The following is a 27,406-nucleotide window of genomic DNA, read 5'->3' as shown; positions in this document are numbered from 1 at the left end:
CTCCATTGGCATCCTCAGGCTACACTGGCACAGCATGTAGTTCACATTGCTGCTCCCTCCAAAGCAGAGCAGTTAATGTATAAGTTGATTTCCACACAGTGATTGGTGTTAATTCATTCCTGCACATCAAGACAAGATATAACTTTATTTGTCCCACACATGGGGGATTAGCTCAAATGGTAGAGCGCTCGCTTAGCATGCGAGAGGTAGCGGGATCAATGCCCACATCCTCCAATTCTTCCTGAATTTCCGTGGCTTGGGATTAATGAATGAATGATGTCTCATCATTGTCACTGGGTTAATACTGACTCTCCTCTGCAAGTTCATCTTCATAGTTTCCTGAAGTGAACTGAAACTCACAGTAGCTGAACAGAAATCAGTCTGGTGATTTTAAATATACTGGTCCTGTTTAACGCATTTAGTTCTGTTTTTAGGCATGAAACGTTTGAAGAAACAACATAAAAACCACCACACAAGTTCAGTTTTCTGAAAAGTAACTCTTTTATTAATATTTTACAATCCTTTATTCATGGTTATGTCATTATTTACTTTTTCAGCGCCACTTTGCAAGTGTCATTACTCCATGCTGTCTGACGACAACAACAACAAAAAAACAAAAAAAAAACAAAGGAGAGGTTTGAAGGATGACAGTCTGTACAACACTTTTGTCAAGGGGCAGAGAGAGTTTCACATTTCGGCTCTCGGATTGACCTCTCGTCTCTTCCTCTTGTCAAAGCAAAGTAAACAAAAGGTTAAAAGCAGGACTGTCAGTCAAGTGAATACGTGTCGAGTTGTCTGTCTGTCTGTCTGTCTGTTTGGCTATAAAAACACCCCACACTCCTGTTGAGAAGTTTCTGAGCTTTAAAAAGAACAGGGGTCCTCGTTCTCCTCTGCGTTTTAAAATGTATTCCCCATCTCTGAAAGAAGAAAAAAAATAATATACAATCTACTACGATTAATCCAACAAATACAAAATATAAAGATGGTCTCTCTTCCAGGTGCTGCTCCAAACATTGGAGGACAATATTCGTATTTTAAAAAAGCTTTTTGTGAAATGAGAAGGGCCACTGGCAGGTAAAGAGAGGGGGGAAACGCTCACGAGCTTCCCGAATGAGACAAATAAAAATTCCAATTTTGGTGCGAATCTGTCGGGGAAGATTATTAAGTCGTCGTTGTTGTTGTTGTGCTGTGGTGACGGGAGCTGCTGGCGGATACATTTCCTCATAAAATGATCTATCAAATACTTCCTGAGAAATAAAGGAAATATCTACCTGGCATGAAGAGAGGAGGGGGGAGCTGGCCGGCTGAGAGAGAGACTGTTTGGAGGGAAAAGAGAAGCTGCTGTGTTGGCAGCAGAGTTCAGGGGGCGGGGGGCAGGGTGTGGGGTGCAGGGTGTGGGAAAAGCTAAAACCATGACTTGTCGGTAGTCAGAACTGGGCAGTGTGTGTGTTTACTGTGGCCCAGTCGGCTCGTTCGAACCCGTCGGTGTGTAAACATGGAGCAGAGAGCTGGAGGACAGAGGAGATGTGGGCAGCAGTGCTGGTGTTGCTCAGTTTGTGCTCTTCAGCACAGAGAGAGGAGGAGGAGGAGGAGGAGGAGGCTGGTGGGAGACTAACAAACTGTCCATCCAGCTGCTGGTAGCATCCAACACCCACGACCCTCACAATGATCACTGCTGGAGCTTCCTGTGTTAAACGATCAGTTCACTAAAACCACATTTTCCCGCTAATGGCTCTGGTAATGGTCATACTCTAATGGCATCTATTCATGCAGACAGCTCTGCTCTCATTGGTCCAGGTTTCACATTTTCAGCAGATGAGGCATCATTTTACTGGTTGATTAACCTCGACATTTCAGGAAATGCTTTTATTTGCTTTCTTGCAGAGAGTTCGATGAGAACATTGATGCCACTGTTCTGTCTGTGCGGTAAATATGAAGCTGCAGTCAGCAGCTGGTTAGCTGAGCTTAGCACAAAGACTGGAAATGGGGCTTAAAAACCAAACTGTTAAAACGATGATTTGTGGTTTTACAGGGAGTTATGTTTTGTCTCCCTAAGGTTACCAGGCAACCAGCAACCAGGAAGTGACTCCCAACCAAGAAACAGTCCGACACAAAACCTCAAGCTGTTGTTCACATCAGTCTTTCCACAGATTGAACAAAATATATAACTTGTTCATCTGAGAAGCTAACTCTGTCACTTTTAGACAGAGCCAGGCTAGCCATTTCTCCGTTTCCACACTTTATGCTAAGCTAAGCTAGCGGGCTGCTGGCTGGACTGTCGTCTGACCGTGCAGACATGCGGGTGGCATCGATCCTCTCATCTAACTCACTAGAAAAAAACTATTAAAACTATAAAACTATTTTCCAAAATGTCGAGATGTTGCTTTTAAAAATGTACTCATGGAAGCCTGGAAATGCAAATAAAGCCAACAATCCTGGCGTGCGTAGCCGTCCTCCACAGCACGAGAGCAGTGGAGATCAGATTTTGGACATGTGGATATGAAATGTACCATCCAGGTGTATTCAGTTGGCTGTTTTGGTGGTCGCTCGAGCTTGTTGAGTGTTTGAATATTGAAATGTATGCCGCCACGTCAGCAGAGTGGAGGTAAACGGAGTTCAGCTTGTGCTCCGTAAAGCATTGAAAAAACTTCAAAGCTGCACCTCTGAATGATCCACAGACATCAGTGGGAGCAGTTTTCATAGCGACTATTTTTAGAGTAGATGCAGTGAAAACTGTCAAAAAGCGAGTCCTGTGTGTTTTCCGGAGTAACGAGCACATCGTTTCTCCTGATAGATGTTGCTGTTTTTCACTGTTGTGAGCACCAATTAACCTCCATTGTGTTGGAGGCAGAAATCTCAAATATGTCAAAACCTGCAAATAAAACCAAAACTATATGAATGAATAGATGCCACAGGAAAAAAAGAGAAATATGTTTGTTTTCTTCTGTAATTTGAGGGAACTGACCCTTTAATTTAAAGACAGAAGGTGAACCATGGAGCCACGCGTGAAAGCTCGAAGGCCAAACGAAGAATGTTAAATGAAATTTGGAAATGTATTCTGATGGTCCCTTTCGTCTAAAAGTGTTTCCAAAGCAAACTGTGATGTAACACTGCCCACCAGGTAGAAGACAGTTACTACCAACACCTCACTGGGTGTGCTGTCACACTCCTCCACCGTGGCGAGATGGGAGTAGGCAGGGCAGGATATTTTTAGCGCACGACGGCTGGTGGATTCACAAAATGAACAAGAATACAACAACAGGACCTCTGAAAGACGCTTCAGACGTTTACCCACATCGGGCAGGTGGTTGTGTTGATTTTCCACCCCGGTGAACGGACGGCTGGGTCGGCGTTAACGTCCACAGCAGTCAGATCAGGTCAAAGCAGATCCGCTGCACACCGGAGGCAGGTTTACTGTGGAGGGGGCAGTTTGTGAGGCGATGAAGCTCAACAAGCATTTGTTGCAGCAGCAGCAGCATCAGGGGGGAGAACAACATCAATTAGCTCCTGTTCTCTGGCAGATGAGTTCATATTAACCAGTCAACAGGGACGTCAAAGCAAAGGTCGCTCGCGTTTTTTACCTGAGTCTCACACAAAACCTCATTCAGCTTGTGGCCAATTCATTCAGAGGTGAAACTCTTCATAAACGACAAGAACTAACTGCTAACGTGCTCAGGTGATTTGCTGCCTCGTTATGTATTCGCGTTATGTTTTGGTAGCATTGGCCAGTTTATTAGGCACACCTAGGTAAAACTAACCCAGTGTAATACAACAGTCCTGCCATAAATCCTCCCTTCAGGAAGGCGTTAATGTTCAGTTTCTGTTGAAGAGAGCTGCTGATTGAACTGTATTATCGTTTATAGGCTGCACTTTGCACTGCTGTTGAAATGTAATGCATTATGCTGGCAGGCGTTCATGTTATTATACTTACACTTCATTTATATCAATGAGGGCAGAACGCTGCTCTGTATGATGCAAAACAATTCAAAATGATCCAAAAAATCAACACCTGTAACCTTCATGAATGGAGGATTTATTGCTGCTCTGTTGTATTAGACTGCCTTGAATTCATCTTGGTGTACCGAATCATTTGTATATCCAAAATGTTCTGGTTTGTAAAACACACACCTAGAACCTTAACCATGCAGGTTCTTACAGGTTCAGGTTATGGTGGGCTGCAGATTACAGGTTGTTAACTTCCTGATCTGATCATTAACAACAACAAAAGTGACACGTTTCATGTGATTCCTGCCCTGCTGCTGCATCACTGCTCCACACCACAGTTATTGGGAGGTGCTTCAGCACTGACACAACACAGATTTAATGTGTGGTTGTGGGTTGAGGCTTCTACAATTGCACCCTCTTTAGGTTTTCCTTTAGTCTGCTGAGAAAGGGGACAGAGGCTGGACTGTGGGATCAACCAATTATCTTTGGTTCTTAAGGGGCAAATATAAGCAAAGGTTTTTAAAGCCAACGTAACAGGATAACATGGAGGGGGAAATACACGATAGTCTGAATATTAGATGTGATTTTTGTGTCTTATCTGCTGTTGTCTTCAAGAGAGTTCCAGTTCAGGAAAAGATGGAAATAAAAGGCCTGATGATGGAGGGGTGGAGAGGAGGAGGAGGAGGGATGACAGGGTGGGAGCACAGGCCTGATCACTGCTGAGGTGAGGACGATGAGGTGAGGTCGGAGGCTCGCCCCCCTCCAGCCCGAACATCTCAAACCCAGGAATGTCAGCAGGTGGACCACCGTTCTTCATTTGTTTGCTCTCTCGTCCGTCCGTCCCTCTCTCTCACTTCCTCGGCTGTCCGGTCGCCTGTCTGTCTGTCTGCTTGTCTTGCCGCTGGTCACTGGAGGTCTCGGTCTTCTAGGTACCGGTACTCAAACGTGAAACCTTCCTTCTTCCGCTGGCCCCATTTCTCATAGTCAAAGTAAATGTAGGTTCCCTGAAAAAGAAGAATTTAAAGCTTAATTTCAAAATAAAGTTTCATTTAATATCTGAAAGTAAAAAAAAACAAACAAACAATCTTTATGCCTAGAACAATAGAAAAACGCAGCACTGTGGTTATGAGTAGTTAGCCGAGTTGTCCAGCGTGTCCAGCAGAAATACTGGTCTGGGTCTTCGATGGTCTTAAAACCAAACAGACGAGGTTAAAGATGTGACACTGACCTGCTCAAACTCATCAGTAATGGTCTTGGGTTCTTCGTGCCTCTGAAACCACATCATGTACTTTGTGTGGAACCTCCATGACTGCTTCTTCAGGGCTTTGGCTGCCAGATACTGGGCCTTAGTGCCCTGCAGAGGAGCGAGAACAGAAGGAACGGAGACAAGACAGAAGACGAGAGATTAAAGCAGGAACTCATCAGATAAGACTACGATCCACATTCGATCAGAACAAAGAAACTCGACACTGGACACGCAGCCTTACCTCCAGGTAGTAAAAGATGAAGAAGAGCGTTTCTGTGGAAAGCCTCTGGTAAAACTCTACAGTGTCGGAGTGGGGGGGTGGCACCTGGTGGTGGAAAGGCAGGGTGGGGCACGGGTTCCTCATCAGGTACTGCCTGTAATATCCACACAGGGGGAGTGTTAGTGGGACATAACTGGGGGAAGGGAGCAGCGACTGGTTCAGGTTCGGGCAGCACGTGTTTACAGTGTTAACTGATCGGTCAATGTGTGTGTGTGTGTGTGTGTGTGTGTGTGTTTGTTATGCTAATAGCGGCTAATCTGGCCCGTAGCAGAGACGAGGAGCCGCTCATGAGCTCTGATCAGCTCACTTCTTTCTAACTTCTCACGAACAGATTTGTTTAATTTTCAAACTTCTAGTCTTTGGCTCTAGCGCTGACTCAAGTGACATCACTGGAGGCACTTTTCACACGGCTCCCTCTGGATGTCTTTTTCCATCTGTTTCACACTTGATTTGCACTTCACTTGAACCTTGAACATTCTGAATTTGCTGGAATCAAGAATAAAACCTCGTACATGTAAAAATAACCGTGGACGGCATGATAATGTAGATGATGTAGCTAGAAGGCGTCAGTTCAGGCTGTAATGTGACGTAGTTCAGCGATCATCATCGTAGGTGATTTACAGTTTTATCATGTCCCCTGTGAATCATGACTGTCAATAGAAACAGATCATTAAAAAATGACAAAGCCCACAGAGACCCAGTGTCAACACACTGGCTCTATTCTGAAGTAAAACAGAGTATTTGCTCACCTAAAGCCACTCATGAAATATCTGTCGGGTGTACTGAAGTACCACCTGAGAGTAGCGAGTCTGCATCGTGACAGACAGAGAGGGCTTTGATTAACCTCTTTTTAGACTAATTAACTCATCCATTAGTCTGATCAATTGACCGATTTGCCTCCCCGATGGTAGGAAAAATAGGAAAATCTGTGCACTCTGCCCAGACGCACTTTTCCATCCAAACCACGTATTTTTAGACAAACCCAGTTTGTCCTTTCTGTTTCCATCAGGCTGTTTCGATGTTAGCCAGGTCAGTGAGTACCAAAAATACTCATCATGTCCCACTAACAGGCAGGAAGTTTGAGACTGACAACACTCCTGGCGAGTTCCAGTGTCTGACTAACACACTCCTCCTGTTCCTGCTTACTGTGGCTGTATAACAACTGTGTGTGTGTGTGTGTGCGCATGTGTGCGTGCTGTAAATGAATTATAAAGAAACAGACTCAGCTGTTGAGGTCACAGTCTTGTTTAACAGACACTAGAGGATAAAATCATCTCTGCTGTGTTTCAGCCTCCTCACTGGTTTCCAGTCAGTTTGAGAATTGATTTCAAGATTTTACTGATTACCTCTGAAGCACTTTATGGTTTAGCTCCCAGTTTTATTGCTGAACTTCTGCTTCCCCATGAGCCAGCCTCAGATCTTCAGACAGGGCCCGGCTCAGGAGCTTCCTGCCTGAGGATCTGAGATCTTTGAATCACCTCTTAAAACTTGTCTTTATCGTTTTAAAAAATCCTTTTTATGAATGCTACCACCACTCTGTTTTATTTCAACATCTTTTATCTGGATTCTTATTGTTGATCTAATCTTTATGTTGCATATTTCATTCCTTTCTATTTTGTATTATTTCATGTGTCTAATTTCACTTGTAAGTACATAATTTTGCATGTAACTTTGCTTTTGAAAGTGCTGTATAAATAATGTTTATGACTGCTGTTTTAAACACAGTAGAAATCCCTGCAGGTGTGTGTGTGTGTGCGTGTGTGTGTGTGTGTGTCGCTCTCCTCCTCTGACTGTAAAACACAACAGGTACTGTGGGACAAGAGGGTTTGAGTGTTTGGATTTAAATGTCAATTGTACCTGTGTGGGCAGACTGCAGTGCAGATAGAGGAGCAGTATAATCTGTTCTCTAATTGCGCCACATTACTCCTCGTATAAATAACTGTGTGCTGCGGCTGATTGGTTTTGTGGATGTTTGATTTAAGTGAGATGACAAACAAAAGCTGCTGAATCTCGACCAAGTTCTTCTCAGTCTTTACACGTTAAAAGCTTTGCCAAACGGAGGAAATTCAACGATCAAATACAAAACACATTTTTTTCCAAGTCGCCTGTTAGATCAGTGACTGAGGCTCGTTTGCCGTGTTTCATTTTTACTTATTTTCAGTAGAAGATCAGTTTAAATTGATTTTTTACTGGATTTTATGCAGTAAAAGCATGAGGCCCCGGCCACAAAAAGATGTTTAAAATGACTGAGTGCTAAACTAGAGACGATGTTTGAGATGCTAGTTTTGTGTTTAGAACCTGTATGTTGAAATTGTTCATATTTCTGTCAGGCTCTAAATATCCCAGAATACAAGATGTTGTGTTTTTCTTTGACGATAAGACAAAGTTGTCCATGCTGCTGTTTGACTGGTGTGCAGTGATGTAACCCTCCCACCTTCCTCTACTCCCGCTGCCCCCCTGGCAATAACCACGACTGGACAATATGAAAATAGAACGATCTCCCAACCCAACTTTACACGACTGCAAAGGAAGCGTAGTGGATGCTGATATTCAAATACAGAATACACAGATCTCCAAAAGTAAAAGTACTCATTATGCAGAACAGCTAACTTCAGAATTACTGGATAAGTTTAATTAGTGATGCATTAAAGTTGTATGTATGCAAAGTAACTAGCAACTAATGCTGTGGTGGAGTAAAAACTGCAGTATTTACCTTGGAGATGTAGTGGAGTAGAAGTACAAAGTAGCTAAAAATGAAATACTCAAGTAAAGTACCTCAAAACTGCACAGTACAGTACTTGAGTAAATGTACTTTGTTACTTTCCACCGCTGGCTACTTATTTATGCATCAATAACAATCATCCACTAATATCTATAATAATACGAGTCCTTTAGTGACTTTTCATACACTTTGCTGATAATTCCTCTGTAACTTGATGTGTAACAGAGTATTTGAACATCATGGTGTGACTCAGTACTTATTCCACCACAACAAAGTACTGAAGGAAGTACAGAGACTGACTCTGAGTGCAGAAAGCAGAATGAAGGTTTTTACGGCGTGCAGCGGAACAAAGTCAAACATTTCACCGCACCTGATCCTCTCGGAGTCGGACGGGTGGGGCATGTGCGTCCACGCCGCCTCCTCCATGGCCTGTTGGTAGAGCTGGTCTTTGGACAGGGGAACCGGCCCCAGTGGGCAGACCCCCAACGAGGGGGGGATGCTGACCTCTGACAGCGAGGGCTGAGGCGCTGACGGGGGGCCGGAGGGGGCCGTAGTGCTGCTGGGGAAGATGTCTGAAGAGAGACGGGAGACAGAATTAAAGCGTGGGACAAAAAAAGCGACGGAGACGGATGATGGTGAGGGAAATTCGAGGACGTAGGGGGGTGAGAGAGGATGTGCAGAAGGGGGAGGGATCCAGGATTTGAAGTCCGAGAGACAAAGAGAGAGAAGTTGAGTCAGGGCTGATAATATCATCAGCAGTTTTTGTTCAGAGGAGGCTGAGAGTGGGAGGTGAGATGACATTTTGTTCCATTAAACTACAGCTTTTCTATTTCTGCTCTGTGGCAACCCTCTATCTCCTTTTACTGAGGTGTGTGTGTGTGTGTGTGTGTGTGTTACCTGGGGTGAGGTGCAGGGAGGGCACGTCTCCCTCCATCCCTGAGCTGAGTGCTGCTCGCTCGGCCATGGACTTCAGGCTGCTCAGAGGCTCCTGGGGCTGATGAGGACAGACAAGGAGACTCATGGGAAAACAGATCCTACCGGACGTGTGCGCACGGTTATCGTACCTGCCCCTACGGAGGAACTCGAGTTCCCGCACCAGTGATAACGTTGTCATGGAAATCGCTTTGGCTTCACTTTTTGTTTGTTTGCTCCTGCCGCCTCCGTAACATCAGGCAGCTGAGGGGGGATTTCAGACCCGAGTGACAAGGAGGAGATCCGGCCCCTTTGGGATGAACTGGAAAGGCGGCTGCGAGCCAGACCTTATCACCCAACATCAGTGTTGGACCTCACTGATGCTGCTGTGGCTGAATGGGAGCAAATCCCTGCAGAAAAAAAAGCTTTCCCGGCAGAGTGGAGGCCGTTACAGCAGCAGATTACAGCCTCGTGGTTTTAGAGTGAGTGGGTACAAGGTCAAGGTGTCCGTATACTTTTGGCCACGTTCAGCATGCCAACAGCAAAATTAACTCAAAGGTCTGTTTTGCCTTTTTATTTTACACATACAGTGGAGGAAATAAGTATTTGATCCCCCCCCTGATTTAGAAAGTTTTCATACTAAGAAATAAATGAACAGTCTGATTTTTATGGCAGCTTTATTTTAACAGTGATTGAAAGAATATCAAAAAAAAAATAAAAAAAAATCGAGAAAATTACATCAAATTAAAAAAAAAAAAATTATTTGCATTTCATTGAGGGAAATAAGTATTTGACCCCCTACCAACCATGAGCAATGTTGGCTCCCACAGATTATTGACATACTCCTAATCTCAGTGAAGTCATTACCTACATGAGAGACACCTGTCCCAAATTGTCACCTGTATAAAAAGCCACATGCCAACAGACTCAGTGACACTCCAACATCTCCACCATGGGCAACACCAAAGAGCTGTCTAATTAATTTTTATTTTTCATTTTCTCAATTATTTTTTTATATTCTTTCTATCACTGTTAAAATAAAGCTGCCATAAAAATCAGACTGTTCATTTATTTCTTAGTATTAAAACCTTCAAAATCAGCGAGGGATCAAATACTTATTTCCTCCACCGTATACACAACATAAGAACTGAAATCCTCCATTCAGCCTCTTTAATGGGTCTGAGGACTGAGCTCAGGTGTTTTCTGTTTGCTTTGATTAATCATGATTTATCTCCAGATGAGAGTTCACCTGCGGCAAATTGTGATTTGGGCAGGCACATCTTTGTGTATGTCGCAGGTTATTTTGTGTGGAATTAGTTGCCAACAACGTCAATTCAGTCCATTTTAAATGTCATCTGTAACACAGTAAAGTGATGGGGTCTGAATTCTTTCCATGGCCATCATAAATACTCTCAGACCATTGTAATTTATTACAAAAACATTACAGATTTTTGTGTAATTTTACAGCCGTTTCACTGTTGAACTAATGGGGACTTAAACGTGATCTCAGATGTTTCCTCAGAGGTCAACTCAAGGTGACTGAAGCTGCAGGACAAACATGATGTTCTGTCTCCTGTTTTTTCATTATTCTCTTCAGTTCGTCGACATCTTTTCACAGCGTCTGAGATAATTTGCCTGAACTACAAAACAGTCACAATGAGACCATAATAATCCCCGCTTGGATTTCACTGTCGGCAGCATTAATTAAATCAGAGTGGAAGCAGAAACAGTTTTGAGTGTGTTTGCCTGCAAATTAACTGTCTGTGGAGGTTTGGGATGTTAAGTTCTCTTTAAAGAGAGAATAACTTGCTAACACCACAGTGTGTCTACAAACTCTCTAATTAAAAAGATAAAAAAAAAAAAAAGATAAACACCTGTTCACCAAGTCCTGTATCCATTGGTAAGATGTGTGTTCGCGTGTTTGGTTAGTTTATGGACATCACACATTTGTGTCTCCTGCTTCCTGTGCTCAGACCAAGCTTGGTCTGATTCCGTCTGGTGGGTTTCTCCCACAGCTTCTGAGTCGGGAATCAGTGGCGTTAACTTTTGTGTGCTGGTGAAAAAAGGTAGTCGTGATTCACTGTAGCACTACAATTAGCCGACTAGGGTTGAGTTAGGTCGGTAATTACTCTTTACGCTTTAGTCTAGTGGGGGTTTATGACTCATTGTTGGGGCCACTGTTCTGTTTGGTGGAGCTGGACCATTTTGCAAGTGGTTTCTGTCAGACAGTCTACAATATTTCTTCTCTGAAATTGAAATACGGCTCCTATCGTGGAGGGTTTGGTGATGTTTCCCTCTGAGGAGCTTTTGGAAATGATCACATTTTAAAGCATCATGTGATTGAGGTCCCTGATAAATGTTTGAGAGACAGTAAAAATAATCTAAAAGTAAAAAACAAATAAATTAGCGGAAGCTGAAATACTGCAATAAACTGAGTTCATCCACCGAGTGAGCTTCTAATGTTACAAATAGAAAATATGTTGAGATCCAAACCTGATGCACACAATCGAGATAACGGTTCATTAATAATAACTTTGATACCAGGTGTCAATACAAAGACCACAGATCAGATGTCATTATCCAGACTTCGTATCCAGACACAGTTCACATGTTCATAGCAGGTGTAAACAGGCCTGAGCGTGTCGCCACAGTCTCACCTTGATGATGTCGGAGGACTGCGAGTAGGACAGCGGCCCGTTCAGCAGGCTGCCGCTCACCGTTTTAGCTTCGCTGTAGAAGGCCGGTGACGGGGAGCTGGACGACAAACTCAAAGAGCCCAGTAAACTGGGACCAGTGTCCTTACTGGGGAGAGAGAAGACGATGAGAGAAAGGATGACAAAGGGGACACATTCACATACCCAGTTAGTCCTAATGAAGGACCACTTCCATGAGTGAGAAGGCCACAACACAGATTTTCTTCCACGTTCCCATAATTCTACAAGATTGGCGACCTGCTCCATCGTACTCACGGCTGATTGGCTGTGGAGGTCAAAGACGAGGGTTGGCTGCTTTGTGATTGGCTGGCACTGTTCAGGGCGGAGTCTGTTGTGCTGTCTGCTACCACAGCACTGTAACCTGTGAGGTCAAAAAGACAAACGGAGGAAAAAGCCAAAATAAATGTCAAAGACACGGCCATCCTGATGAAGATCAGAGGAATTCATGCGAATCTGGAGCTTCCAGAAATCCACATCAAAGACTTGAAGTCACATTTCAATCCGAGCATAGCTGTGAAACTGTAACTTAGCATAATAATAAAAGGATCGCAGGAAATTACTAATTGAAAGCTATGGAATCCGTGTTGTGCGTTATGTAATGTGCAGAACAACCATGATAAAGCATTTGTAATTTTCACGTCATGCAAACATTTAAACTTGTTCTCAAAGGACATTTTCAAAGCTTTTCCAGCCGCAACACTTCTCCAGAAGATCCAGAGAAGCTGGAAAACAGCGAGCGTCGTTCTTCACTCACTGGTTGTTGACATCAGATACTCACTAGTGCTACCGTTCTGCTTCTGCTGGCTCGGCGGCCTGATGGAGAGCGACGAGTTTCCTCCCACCACTCCGCTCCCCGCTGAGCCCGAGCTGCCTCCGTTGCTCCCGATGACTCCTACTCCACTACCCGGCGCTAAACCCCCCACTGGGCTCAGTGACACCAAGGAAGACCCCTGCACCCCCGACTGACCAGAACTCAAACCCAGGATCCCAGAGCCGATGCTGGTCACCCCCGACACCGAGCCCAGCAGACCTCCCGTCGAGGACGTCGGCCCACCGACTGTGATGCTCCCACTGCCGATGGAGCCCAGCGCGCTGTTGGTCGTCGTGGTGATGACGCCGCCCAGAGAGCCCGGCAGGCCGGAGCCGACGGTGCCCGAGGCAGCTGCCTGAGCGTAGGGTGCCGGGGTGGAGCTGGAGAGGAGGCTCGCCATGGTGCTCAGGGACGCCGGCATCCCTGACAGGCCCAGGCTCCCGGACATAGGGCTGGTGGTGATGGAGCCGGACATGCCCCCTTTCCCCAGCGAGAGGCCCAGGCTGAGGCCAAGACTGTTGGAGGTCGGCGGAGGCCCCGACAGAACCTGGGGCTGAGTGTTTGAAGTGAAGAGCCCCTGTGTGCTGACGTTGGGGGGAGAAGAGGTCGACGAGGCTGGGTGGCTATTGGTGGAGGTGATGGAGTTGGAGATAGGAGCTGAGGGGGGGGAACTGACTAAGTTTTTGGCCTGCTGTTGCTGTGCCGACGGGTGCGGCTGCTGCTGGGTGGCGTTGCTGTAGCTGCCAGCGGAAGTGTTGGAGAGGAGACCCCCCGAGCTGCCGTGATGACTGTTGCCCCCAGAGCCGCTGCTTCCTCCCCCAGCGATGGTCGCCATAGAGACCAGTGAGGATGAGGTCAGTCCCGAGACGGAGGAAGAAGAAGAGGAAGAGGAGGAGGAGGAAGAAGAGGAGGAGGAAGAGGATAACGAGGAGGAGGGGTTTCCGTTCTTCACAGGTGACTGGAAAAGAAGTAAGAAGACATTAACACGTTTGTCTGCAGGGGCTCGTTGGAAGTGAAGCTTTTCTACAGGAAACAGGTTAAATATACAAAGAAACACGTAATGCTGAAGAAGAGGAGCAAAAAGACGCCAACCTCTGGCAGACTACAGGTTTTACTTATTCATTTATTCATTAGAAAATTTATGAATGAGTATGAACTTTCCGAAATGTCACAACACAAAAAAGAAGAAAACCGAAACAAACAAGTGACGTGTAAAATCAAGTAAAATTTAAAAACTATTCTTTTAAAAAAACAGAATCTGGATATAAAATCTCATCATTCATTTATCCTGTGAGACATCTGCGTGAAAGTTTATCATAATTAACAAATTAATTTTTGAGTTATGACCCCAGAAAACCTTTGATCACCAAATGTAATGTAATCTTTGGAGATTAATGAAGTATCTATCTATCTGTCTGTCTGTCTGTCTGTCTGTCTGTCTGTCTGTCTGTCTGTCTGTCTGTCTGTTCATCCTTGAGTCCAAGTGGACGTTTGTGCCAAATTTGAAGAAATTCCCTGAAGGTGTTTCTGAAATATCACGCTCAGAGAATGGGACGTACAAAAGGACGAACAACCCCAAAACATAATGCCTCTGACCACAGCTGTCACCGGCATATACAAGAATTGAGAATATTAAAGTATATTATTATTGTATGTCTACTAATATATTGAAGCATTGATTCTCATTATTGCTTAATCTATCTATTATTTTTTTCTTAAATGATTAATTCTTCTCAGAAAATAGTTTCTCCTCAAACATCTTAATTGGGCCCCGAGCCGACAAACATTCAATTGACTTGAATATAAATCTGAGAAAAGCGAAACAATTTAGAGGCGGCAACCAGCAAATGATCGTCTGTTTTTCAGAGGTGACCAAATCAAACAGTTACCAGACAGACTGCTTTACTTATCCACCTGCTGGATCGTCAATAAATGAGTTTATCAGAGAAGCCATCAGGTGCCGAACCTCCTGATGTTGAAATGATCGCGAACTTTCAGCGTCTTCAGCCTCACCTGACTGACTTCGCTGTCTGTTGAACGTCCCCTCTTCTTGTCGTCTTCTGAGTTCTCCTGAAAAACGAGTGAAGAGCAACATGAAGCCACAGAAAAACTCCAAGTTCACGGTGATCGTGTTTAAAAGCTGCACAGGACGGCTGCAGCTGTAAAACAAGAAAAAACTGGAACAAAACAACGAACTATCTTCAGAAGAGGCCGTTTCTGGGACTCGACCCAGACTTCTACCAGTACAGGAAGGCTGCCGTCGCGTTGACCAGCCCTCCTCACCAGTGAAACCACTTCCAGAAACTTTCCTTTGATAATTAAAAGTTACAACAGGCATCGCTGCCTCTTTACATTTCCTTTCACACTTGAGTAGAACTTCATGTCAGCGGCATTTAGCAGAACCACGCCTCCTCTTCAGACACATCGGACCTATAATAACTACTCTCTCTACAAGCTGCATGTGGGTGGAGGGAACAGATGATATAATGACAATAGAGCAGAACAATAAGAGCAGATGGCAGGGCACTACAATAGCAGATACAAAGGCAATTATCTCACATTTACGTTTTAGACACTGACCTGACTTGACTGGAAGTGAAGGCAGCGTTAGGCTTCATTTTCAGGAATTACCAACATTACATCATTAAATAACCCGGTAGATTGTTTGTGTTTGGTGGAAAAGCAGTTTCTTCACCAGTTTGTAATTCTTCAAGGCATTTCAAAGTGAAACCAGTCGTGTCCAAATTATTGTTTTACTTTATTGCGACTGCATGAAACACTTTCTGAATTTCAAAATTGCAAAGATGTCAATTTGCTTGCTGATAAAAGAAGTTTTAAGGAGTTTAGGGTTTAGTTTTATTTGTTTATTTTTACCGTAGTGCAAGTGGCGGGCGAGGGTGGGATGGGTGAAGATGAGGTGGTGGAGGTGGGTGTGCTACTGGAGTGCTGGAAGATCTCGTCCTCCAAGTGTGAGTGTCCCGGCGGGGAGGTGGCGACCAGCGTCTGAGCTGCAGGGAGCAGCGACACAGAGGGAGAGCAGTTCAGTGACGTGCACGGACACGTTTCTTTTCTCTTAAACTGGATTAATCCCAGCCCTCTCTCTACTTACGGATGTCTTCCAGGTCCAGGTCGTCGTACAGAAACTCGTTCTCCTCGAAGTCCGGATCCTGCGACGAGTCGAGATAGTACTCCACATCGTCCTGTACGAAGACAGAAGACATGAAAGAGGAAGATGACGCCTGCAATCATTTCTGCAACACGTTAATATGTGACATTACAAAGAAGAAAGAAATGCTTCACATGCAGGGATACATGTGGCTCAGCCCAGGGGTCGAAAGTAACTCAGTACATTTACTTCAATACTACTTTGAGGTACTTGAGTATCTCAAATGTATGCTACTATACTGTACATCAGCTCTACTACACTTCAGCAGCAAATGTTGTACTTTTTACTCCAGTAGTTACTTTGCAGGTTCTGATTAACAATACAAAATATAATCAATAAATAAATTATGATGTATTTTATATATTGACACAAGCAATATGAATGCAATAAAATCAGCTGCAACATTAATGTGAGCAACATATCAATAATTCTAGTGGAGAATATTCTGACATGGGCCATTCTGCATAAAGAGTATTTTTACTTTTGGTACTTTAAGTATATGGTGATGCAAATGCTTTTACTTGCAACAGAGTACTTCTACACTGTGGTGCTACTTCTTCCACCGCTGGCTTGGTCAATGTGTCAGTATAAATATTAAAAATGATGATGATTCAGAAACTGTAGAAAACAACACTCTCTGATTTTCCATTGAGAAATCATTTTTGAAATGTGACAGCGCAGTTATGTAATTATGAGTCATCAGAGAAATGTTAACCCCTCATTAAAACCACTAAGAGACCAGAAAGCTTTAAACACTCTGATGACTTTGGTTTTTGAAGACTTGAGCGAACCTTGATCTTCCTGACGGCGTCCACCTGCACCGAGTCGTTGTCCAGCATCCTCAGGATGGTCTCCAGCATCCGGATGTGGTACCGATGCTTCTCGATGAACTTCTTCAGCTCCTCGATCCGGTCCTGCTTCTGCACAACGAGAACAGGGTGAGGCAGAGATGAAACAGGGGATCGGTGAGAGGAGAGACGTGTGATATGAAACCTCTCGGTTCCTCCTGAATGACAGCTACATGAAAACAACCGGTTAAAGCTGCAGTTTTTATTTATTCTTTAAGTCTCTCAGTTTGGTGAAGACGGGGGATCAAAGAGCTGCTACCAGTAACAGAGTAATCATTCTGGATCTCTGAAGAATTTTAATGTCTCCCATCAGTTTATATGTTGATTCAGATACTTAACACACTTTTAAATTGGAATATCTGGTATAAAAATGGTCATCTTTAACCTACCAGGGAAATACGCCACCTTATCCAATGCAAAACACAACAAGTTTAATCAATTATTCATTGAAATATCAAAGAAAAACATCTTAAAACAACATAAAGAAAACATGTTAAAATTTTAAAGTAAAACAAACAGAAGTGAGAACACATTAAAGGCAGATACTGCTGCATGTGCACTTTATGGCTTCATGCATCATATAGCACAGCCACAGCACCACTTCACACTTCAATATTTAATTCTCCTCCACAGTTAATTCTGCATGTTCTCAAGCACTTCAATGTCACATATCTCGACTTTGGTCTCTGTTTTTGTTTATCTCTATATTTCAGATTCAAAAGGTGTTCTGTTTGGACAAAGCTACACACATGCGGACGTTTCTTTTGGATTAAACCTTGATAAACAGAAACAGAGCAAACTGTGGATCGCTGGCTGAACTGACGTGATCATTAAAAACATTACGGCCGCTAAAACACAGGCAGAACACTTCAGATGCATGTTGTCGGGCTGCTGCTGGACTGCATGAGCGGAGGCAGCAGAGTGGAACTTATTAATGTGTTTCATCACGATACATATTAATGCTGCACCAGCACATGTCAGGAACATGAGGAAGTTTCTGTGCTGAGTGCATCCAGGCTGCAAAGGCTAAAGATGAAGTCTTAATGTGGCCGCGTGTAAAAAAATGAAGCACTGAGGAGAGTATGGAACTGAATGTACTGACTCACGCTGGCTGAAACGGCATTTAAAGGTTTTATGAGGATCTTTTTAAAAACACCTGGCACCGGAGTCCAAATCCACAAAAGCTTCTAGCAAACAATATCGAGCGCCACAGATTTATTTCTCACCGGTTCAGGACTTATGATCACAGTTACAAGCTTTTTCATCCAGACCGAGCCAATGAACCATTCATCCACCGACTCTAACTGATGGTTAAAATACATAATAAATAAAAAACACTGTGAGCTCAAACACCTCTCGTGGCAGCAGGAGTCCAGGAACAGAAAAAGAAATCCTCATTTATCAAATATGTTGATGTGAAAAACAGTTTTACTCTTTTTTTTCCTACTGTTGATCAAAAGCCTTTGAAGCTCATCTCAAATTTCACGACTTCACGCTCTGAAGACTGAGAAACTCAACAATTTCACTGGCCAAAATGTTTATTACAGAGAACAGAGTCAGTTTATATTTGCTGGAAATGTTGCTCTTTTTCCTCATTGACTTAGAAGTGGTGTCAATGTCAATCATATGTGTTGCTCTATGTTAACAATACCACTCTGCATTAGCTCTGCTGTGTGTGTGTGTGTGTGTGTGTGCGCACATTCAAGTGGGGTTGGGTGATTGTACAACTATGTCGGCTATTGACAGCTGAGGTGATTTTTATCATTTTATTTTGCTAATTTAAATAAGAACGAGCGAGAGCCGCTGCTCAAAGAGCTGACCAGCATGTGGAACCAGAATGTTTTCACATCCAACTCTCTGAATTAAGGGTTTATTTCCACCAAACCAGTAAATAAAGTATAAAGCAGAAAAACTGGATCATAAACAGGCAACAAGTAATGCAAAGCATGAAAGACTAGACACACCTGCAGCACCACAGAGTGTGCCAACATGCTGTTACGTGTATTAAGTGTCACAGAATCAGAAACTCTGATGGGAAAACTAGTTTCAATGCTCACAAAATAAAAGTTGATATAAAACATTAAGGCCCTCATTCCCTCTGTATTATTCTCTTCATGATAATATAATAATAGACATAATATAATGGACCCAACAGTTGACAGTAAATTCAGATTTCACTCAATAATCAGCATTTTTCACTGACAGCTGTAGATGAGCGACTGTATTTTCTGCAGGAAGTTCAACACGCCTGATGAAGATAGTGTATATTACATATGGTATTTACAGTTTTTTTTTTACTCCAAATTTAAATTCAGTGCCACCACATCTTCTGTTTGTGTGATGCATGGCACAACAGCCCCAGTAACACCAGAGGTGTGGTATAAATGTTGTGTGTGCAGCACAGCCAGCCAGAAACCTCTTCTTTTAACCGCTGCAGGAAAACGCGGCCGTGTTTATCTTCCGTACTGCGTATTTCATTTAAACAGGGAACCAATCAGTGTGGTGTGGTTGAGACTAAAAGGTAAGGTTGTGACGGTTGGTCAATGTGTGAAGCTGGACACCAGAAAGTCATGTCAGTCCTTCAGAGCTACATATCTTAGAAGATCCCCACAGAGAAACACAGTCCTACGCTTTTGGCCAGCTAAGCTAACCGCACAGGCAACAGACAGAAATAAACTCCTCTGGGTCTCACTTATAAAAGGTCCTTAAAACAAATACAAGCCAACAACAGAGAAAGTGATCTCCACGCCAAAAAGGACCGGCTGCAAATATTTCCAGTCACATAACAAAAGATGCATTTTTCCAACATTGCGGGCATGAGATACAAAGGCTCTCGCGCTCTTACAAATGACCGCCCAGCCGCCGAGGATAAAGTCAAACAGCTCTTTCTATAAATGAGGCCCCTGGAGAGGAAGCGAGTGAGAAAGTAAAAGAAGCGGTCAGCAAGGTTATCCTCGTCAGCCAGATGCAGAAGATTAATGGAGGACACTGTGCGCGACCTCTCCAACAGAGAGACGAGAGGACATAAAAGAAGAGAGAGGACGGCTGCGAGGCTGAGGGCCAACTGACCGGCCGATCTGTGTCAGCTATAAACAGAGAAGAAGGACCGGGAGGCACAGACCAGACAGCCCGGCAGGATGAATGGATCGCAGAGGAGAACACACTGACCTCCTTGTCGCCTTTCTTTTTTCTCGTCTGGACTGAAAGAGACTCCACTTCACTCTCAAACTGGTCCACCTGCATGTTCAGCGTGTCTATCGTATTCTGGAGGAGACAGAGGAATTCAAAGAGGAAGTTAATATCAGCTGATTAATCATTCAGATCTTTGAGATTTCCTTGATCTTATGTGATAGTGAACTGAAAGGCTTTTGGGCAAAATAAGCAGGTTGAAGACGCCACCAGTAATGTGAAAAATTCTGATATTTCATGACTTTCTGACTGTTTTTAGAACAAATGAGAGAAAAAGAATCAACATGATAATTAATAATGAAAACATCTGTTCGCTGCAGCCTCAGTTATAAGTCGGTCTGGGTAAAATTAAAACAAGATGCTTTGTGCAATTACTTTGATTAATAATGCGACAAAACTGAAAATGACTTTAATGCCAAACTCTCAGCAGTGAGGGCTTGAGATGGGTTAGCACGAGGAGGCATTAAATGACCTTAACGAAGCCTGTGAGACTGTGAAAGGCGACGTTTAATTAAGTAAGTTACGAACAATTATTTTCATGATCATTCTTCTGTTCAACCGGTTCAATCTTTGGTCTATAAACTGTAGAAAACAGTGTAAAATACCCATCAGCCTAAGGTGATGTCATCAAATTACCTGTTCAATTAACCTACAGTAAAAGGCTCAAATAGTCATTTTACACAGAGAAAAGCAGCAAACTGTCACATTGAGAAGGAGGAGCCAGACGCTTGATACATGACTGAAATGACTGATCAATAAATACTGCTCAATGTTATCAATAAAACATAACAGATGAACTTTGGTGCTTTAAAAAGATATTTACACATAAAATGAGGGAGAAGCGATGAACACTAACATGACTCCCATCAGAGAATGCTTTGTCTCGTCGTGGTCAGAGACAGCCGTGATGTGTTCGTGGCTGCCGGTTAACGAGGTTTTCAGGTTTGTTTTTTGTAAAGCGGTTTCTCTTCATTTTGGTTTTGGTTCCACTTTTATCTCCCTCTCACTTCCAGGTTTTGTTAAATGATCAACAACATGCTCAGCATCAGACATCACCGCTGACCTCAGATCACTTTCTTATTTTTTGAGTCAGTCAGAGCTGAACCTGAACCAGTTTATCCCCAAGCTGACCTGCATTTCCAGAAAACTGAGCTTGTTGAAGTTTACAGGCTGATTAAAATCCTCAATGTTGAAAACACATCAGCAGAATATCACACAGTGACCATTTGGAAGCAATAAAACATGTTTTTCTTCAATCAGCTGAAAAAGCAGCAGAGAGACTCCTCACTGGTACCAGGAAGACAGACCAGGTCTTTCCCATTCTGAGGGACCGGGTCTTCCTGGTCCTGGCCTTTCTTCACTTTACTTTGCTGGTTTCAAACATGCTCTATAAATAAATCCACTCTGCTAATACGAACAGATATTCCTCATCCTGACACCACGTACACCACTTAATGACGACGCTCACCGTTAGCCACGTGCCGACCTCCTCCTTCTCCTTTTGGGCCGGGTCCACTTTTTGGGCCAGGCCCAAGCCTTCTTTCGAGTACGCCTTCGTCTTGGTTTCTCTTTCCACTATTTTGAACCGCTCCATTTGCTGCGAGCAAACACACACACAGACACAGAGAAGAACAAATCATGCACCTTTCTTTAGATCGGCTCGTTGCTGCGGTCATCACAGATCACTTGATGCAGCAAAGATACGGAAGAAAAGGATGAGAAATTAAGTTTTGGGAGAATTTCAAAATCAAGGAAATAACAGATTTCTTTCTTTTGTCTTTGCTGCATTGAGTTCTTAAACGATCATAACAATGATGGAGCAGTAAAATAGGAGGACTCATCAATAACAAATGGAAGCTTTGCACTAGAGGAACCATTAAATTCCACTCAGGACGCCAGAAACAGGACAAGACCGCAGGCGGCCTGTTACTGAAAGTTGTTATAAAAACCACAGCAGTGGTTTTAACACCCAGCCTGTATTCACACGTGTCCAAGGCCTTAAAGACCCCGAGGACGAGGCTCTAAACTGAAACACTCATTTTACTGATTCGTCTCGCCACATCCTGAATCTCTGTGTAAACATCCAACAGATTGTGATGTTCCTTTTTCTCGGTCAAGACGTTTCCAACAAACCCCGGCCGCTTCCCGCAGGGCCGAACGTATAATTTCAGGTCAACCGGCGAAGCCGCAGGAAGAGCAGCTTTGGGACAAAAACCAGCTCATCGGGCTCGGAGGGAGCTGGCGAGCCGCTGCCGTCCCTCATTGTGCAGGCAGGTGGCTCACATTCAGTCCATCTCAATGACCCTCATCAAAGGCAAAGTGTTGGAGAGGAGAGCAGCTCTCTGCGAACGGTGCCGTGATGAGCTGCACTTCTTCATTTGAGGGGGGTAATCTGACAAACGATTTTGCAGTCTCTGTATCTTAACTGAAGTGTGAGTTTCTGTAGCTGCGTGATCTCTTTGCTTTATTCTAAACAAACCGCAGCAGAAACTGCTTTAATAAAGCTAATAAGATTTGATTCTCTGTTGCTTCAGAGTAGAGAGATGTGCACCACAAAATGTGAGATTAAAGGACGCTCTGAGATGCAGATGAAGCTCTCGCAGCTTTCTGTGGTGCTGTGAATCCAAGCTGACCGCAGTCACTTCCTCCACAAAGAACAACACTTCTAACTTTTTGCAGCCACCTTTAATCCCACTGATAAAGATGAATCTTATATTATACTGATAATTTTAATTTTTTAACCTGTTTTCTTTTAAAAGTTGTGTGGTTTTTTGGCCACATGACTGTTTTGGTTCATTAATTGTCTTTTTGTATTTTTAATGCTGTTTAAAGGGAACAATATCTGCTGACATATAGCATTGATGCATTTAGACATTACATATGAACACATTTTATCTCTTTTTTTGGTACACTGCAAGAAAAAAATCGAATAATTATATTCTGTTGCAGCAAATGACACCGACTAGATAAAATGCTTTTCAGTTAAATACTGCAATAACTGACTTACTGCAAACATATTTGTTGCTGTTTCCTGAACTTCAAAACTTCAAAATAAGATTTTTTTTTCACAAAAATGTTTCAGGAACATGAAGAACAGATGAATAAAACATCAGTATACTGAGTGCTGTCAGTGGGTGAATCATTAAAACTCATTTACTCCTGGGCCTATGAATTTAGGTAAACTGCTGATCCGTGTCCATCACAGTCCGAGGACAGAATCCGGTCATTTATAAGTTGATGAGTTTGTCAAATACATTTTTTAGACTTTCCAGAGTTCAAAACAAACACAATCCTCCAGAGTGAACGAGGGTCCTGCAGGGAGCGTTATAATGAACATGATGGTCCTACCTCTCCTCTGCTCAGTTCCTACTCACCGTTTCTATGAGTTTGCGGTTCTCTACTAGCTGCCTTTTGTCTTTGATCTCGTTGGATGCCACCCACGTCTTGATCTGGTCTCGAAGACGCTGGGGGACCAGAGGAAGAAGAAGAGGGAGAGAAAGAGAGCGGGGGAGGGAGAGAGAGAGAGAGATACATCAGTGAATGCATGCAGAGACTCGTCTTTAACGGTCATGGATGGTGAACCTGGAGTTTACATGCAGCAAACAGGCTTGGCTTGGAGTTTGGTCCACATGGCAACAGAGATGAAGCACACACTGCCTCCAGCTGACCATGATGATATTTAATATTGACACACACACACACACACACACACACACACACACACACACACACACACACACACACACACACACACACACACACACACACACACACACACACACACACACACACACACACACACACACACACACAATTTCAGATCAGCAAACAATCACTGTCCTTTCATCCAATTTCAGGGCTCTAAGTGGAAAGGCGTCAGGTCAGCTCTGGCTGTTTCTCTCTCACTTGCTGCTTGTTGATTGGCTAGAAATTAGATCCCATTTGCACCTGCTATAAACAGGTAATCTGTATCTGGACATTTTCGCTGGTTTCTGAAAAACATGTTAATCCACACGGAGGGCACTGTAATCAGACAGACTGGAGGTGGTCGAGCTCACACTGTAATCTAAAGCTGAGAACAATTAAATGATTAACTGGTCAGTCAATGAACAGGAAATGAGTCAGCATCGAAGCCATTTCTTAAGATGATACTCGCTGGCTTCTGCTTCTAATGAAGATCTGCCAAAAGACGTCCCTTTGTGTGCTTTAGGAAATGTCATCCAAAGTTCTTTCACTGTTTTCTGACAGAGATTAAATGATTCATCAGAAATATGATGGACTCGCCAGATTGATCTATAATGAAAAGAATCGTGAGTTCCGGCACTAATGCAATCTTTAAGTCTAACCACTTCTTCAGAAAAACACATCCAGATACAGTTCATACAGGTTTACACCAGGTGTGAATGGGGTGTGAAACAGGAAAACAAAGTCACTCAGGTCAGTTCTTTACTTAGATAATCAATATATCCAATTAGACGAAACGTTTATAATCCTAATCGTACTTCTCTGACTTGAATAATTAGCTCACTTTGCCACAACATGCTAAAGAAGATCAGCACTCGAAATGTGTAATTCTTCTCTTTCTTTTGCTTTTCTCCTTCCTAGCAGGAGGGAAATAACACGTAGTTTTATGTCTCACTTTGTATGTTGTTGACAATACACTAATGATGATGATGATGATGAGAGTCAAAACATTAAGTGCATTATTTCTCTGCTGCTATTAAAGAAGGAGGAAAAAAGAAAATGATAGAATTCTGCACTGTGAGTTTGATTTGATGTTGTTATAGGCTATTTATTTAGCATTTTAATCGAATCTGTTCTATAATAAAATATACACGTCGAATGCATTCAAAATAAAACCTAGCTTGGCGTGTTTTCACGGGTTGAATAAGGCTTTGCAGCCAAGCATGAAAAGAACATTTGGATTTGATTGGCACAGCGTGCACGGGCCAGTCGGCAGGACCTGCAGCTGGTCAGTTCAGTCATGCGGTTGGTTTTCTGCTCACATATTTTGGCTTTACCAGCACAGAATTACAACAGTTTCTCCCTCTGGTTCCAGTTTGACATCCCAGTATGAATCTTGGAGGTCAAACTGGAAGCCATGATGAATCAGAAACAAAAAGAACATCTGCAGGATTATCTCATCACCGCTGTTGTTTGTACACAGAGATGATGTGCAGCCTTTTGGATCCGCTCTGTTTGCGATGTCAGAAATCTGTTTCTCAATAACAACATGTGGGAGGTAAAGGTAGTCGGTTCGACAGCTGGCGGAGTTTCAGTGGCCGCGTCTCTCTGAATCTCGCCAGGTTTCAATATGCAAACTCCTGCAGATCACAGGACGCGTGAAGATGCAACTACTGGCGTAAAACAACGATGCAGTGAGGCTCATATTTACATTTACAGACCAATCTTTGTGACGGTGCCTGCCAGCTTTGCTGTTTACAGCTTTTGGGTGTTTTCCCAGTGTCCTCATTTTATTAGTGTTGCTGCACCAGCGCATTAAAAGAAAGGCAGCAGGTTTACAGATGATGAGACTCCAGATGTTCCCATCAAAGCCCACATGTTCTTGTCAGTTACTTATTTTGTTGTGGGGAAGCCCTGAGAGGATTTTAGGCCCATTGACTCTTGAATGAGAAAACATCCTTTGCAGGACTTCAGTTCTCACGTATGAACCATCTCTCTGTATTTACCTGTAGCTTCTTAATCTCTTTCTTGAGGTCTGCTTCATATTTCTCCTTCTGGTTCGCGTTGGCTGCATTGTGAAGCTGTGGAGGAAACAGAGGGTCAAATAAATCAGATCAGAATTCAACATATACTCTGTAATATATACCACAATGCTAATGTAGTCTGTGAAAAGTCTTAGCAGCCTGTCAATGAAATATTTGCTGAACTTGTTTCAGCTCTGTATCGTCAATTCATGTGAGGGCAACTGTGATGATCTCTGTGGGGACATAATAATAATAATACCAATCAGTAGCAAAAAAAAAAAGACACAACATAAGACAAATTGGGTTATAAAATAAGCATAAAGACAATGAAAATAATACAAATAGAACATGATTCATGCAGTTAAACAAGCCTCAGGACACAAATACAACCACAGCAACACAATAAATACAGGATATAAATACAGGATACAGTGAAGAAAGGGGGCCACTGGGATGTTTGCTAACTAAAGCACTGACAATTTTCTGGCTCTTTATTAACTAACCGATTGACACTGTAGGCCTCTGCACTGCTGTTAGCTCATGGCTAAGCACTGTTTTAATAACTGCTGTTTCCACGTCTTGTCTGCATCATGACTTTTGCACAATCTCTCGAGGTAACGGTTGAAGCTAACAGAGAAATTAAACTCGCAGACATTAAGGGCAAGCGTTTATTCCCCATCCGGAACACAAATAACGGCAATTAGGGTGGAAGCAATTAGTCGATTGGCTGAAAATTAATAATCAATTGTTGAATCGCTTTGATGCCAAGATCCTCTGGTTCATGTCCAATATTTGAGTTGAACTTTTTTGGAAATTTTCCACTAATATCTGACAATTTGCAAAGCTCTGGTTCCAGCTTCTCAAAGTGTGAGATTTTTCTGCTTTTCTCTGTTTTAAACCATTGAAAATTGAATATTTTTACGCTTTGGACTGTGGCTCAAACACAAAAAGGCTCTGGGAAACATTTGTGGGTATTTTTGACTGTTTTCTTCTTTATCTAAAGAACAATCTCTAATCAATGATGAAAACACTCATTTGTTGCAGGCCCATTGATGATCCGTCCTCACCTTCTGCCAAATGTCTTCAAACTGTTCCACTCCCTCCGCTACTTTTTTCAGACATCGATCTATTTCACCTGGAAGAGGAGCAGAAAGGCGGAGAGGATTATCGAAACAAGGAAACTTATCTTGTGAAGATGAATATAAACATGTCCAAACACGCAGAGCCAGTTAGAAAAAGGCAGATTATCTGGAGTGAAAATCAGAACACACCTTTTTAAAGGTGACACTCAGCTGAGTAGTTTGGGTAACACATGTAGTAGATCTAAGGTCGCCGGACTGATCCCGTTTTATATGACACGTACACAAAAACTCACACACTCCAGATAACAGCAGGGCATTTGACATCTCATGAAATATGCATGTGGCAAAAAGGTACATAATGCCTGTTAGCCAAAGGTGCGATGCACTCGGCTCAACAAAACTGAACATCAGAAGAACCTGAAGGATTTTTTGCAGGAGAGTTTAGTGCAGGACTGTTGTATTAGACTGCATTAGATTAAGATAGTTGTACTCATAAACCGGAAACAATCCTCACATAAACACCACACACGCTCCAAAATGTTGAAAGTGTGCCTCATGAACAGCAGAGAGTGTATTACAGATGAGAGTGTGACAGGAAGAGATAAACATGTCTAGATTTAGGCTTCGCTATCACCGACATGTCCCAGATTTATGCTTCCCCTCGTCATGTGACACAGATTAGTCGTTCACTGTTAAATGTAAACAGGAAAAAGCTCATTTTAGTGTCTTTTTGTTATTTCTGACTGGACCACATCAAGGCGAGCACAGAGCTGGTGGTTTTAG

General features: G+C 43.1%; 1 protein-coding gene across 2 annotated transcripts in view; it reads right to left on the bottom strand.

Moving 5' to 3' along the window:
* Positions 1-494: 494 nt before the first annotated feature.
* Positions 495-27,406, bottom strand: part of cnot3b (CCR4-NOT transcription complex, subunit 3b) — a 33,990-nt gene continuing 7,078 nt past the window's right edge. Inside the window, exons 3-19 of one of the 2 annotated variants that reach the window (XM_041955624.1) lie at positions 26,609-26,676; positions 25,524-25,598; positions 23,208-23,297; positions 21,302-21,430; positions 19,813-19,908; positions 16,588-16,716; positions 15,740-15,830; positions 15,505-15,638; positions 14,644-14,700; positions 12,598-13,588; positions 12,075-12,189; positions 11,763-11,907; positions 9,091-9,187; positions 8,564-8,765; positions 5,433-5,565; positions 5,174-5,299; positions 495-4,949 (exon numbers count right to left, since the gene is read on the bottom strand). In XM_041955624.1, the coding sequence (XP_041811558.1) occupies positions 4,851-4,949; positions 5,174-5,299; positions 5,433-5,565; positions 8,564-8,765; positions 9,091-9,187; positions 11,763-11,907; positions 12,075-12,189; positions 12,598-13,588; positions 14,644-14,700; positions 15,505-15,638; positions 15,740-15,830; positions 16,588-16,716; positions 19,813-19,908; positions 21,302-21,430; positions 23,208-23,297; positions 25,524-25,598; positions 26,609-26,676 (2,777 nt within the window). In that variant the 3' untranslated portion in view covers positions 495-4,850. The remainder of the gene's footprint in view (positions 4,950-5,173; positions 5,300-5,432; positions 5,566-8,563; positions 8,766-9,090; positions 9,188-11,762; positions 11,908-12,074; positions 12,190-12,597; positions 13,589-14,643; positions 14,701-15,504; positions 15,639-15,739; positions 15,831-16,587; positions 16,717-19,812; positions 19,909-21,301; positions 21,431-23,207; positions 23,298-25,523; positions 25,599-26,608; positions 26,677-27,406) is intronic. The other variant, XM_041955625.1, reaches the window with a different exon arrangement.

Source organism: Chelmon rostratus, chromosome 16, assembly GCF_017976325.1.
Source record: "Chelmon rostratus isolate fCheRos1 chromosome 16, fCheRos1.pri, whole genome shotgun sequence".
Lineage (NCBI taxonomy): Eukaryota > Metazoa > Chordata > Actinopteri > Chaetodontiformes > Chaetodontidae > Chelmon > Chelmon rostratus.
This window is presented reverse-complemented; position numbering and strand designations above follow the sequence as displayed.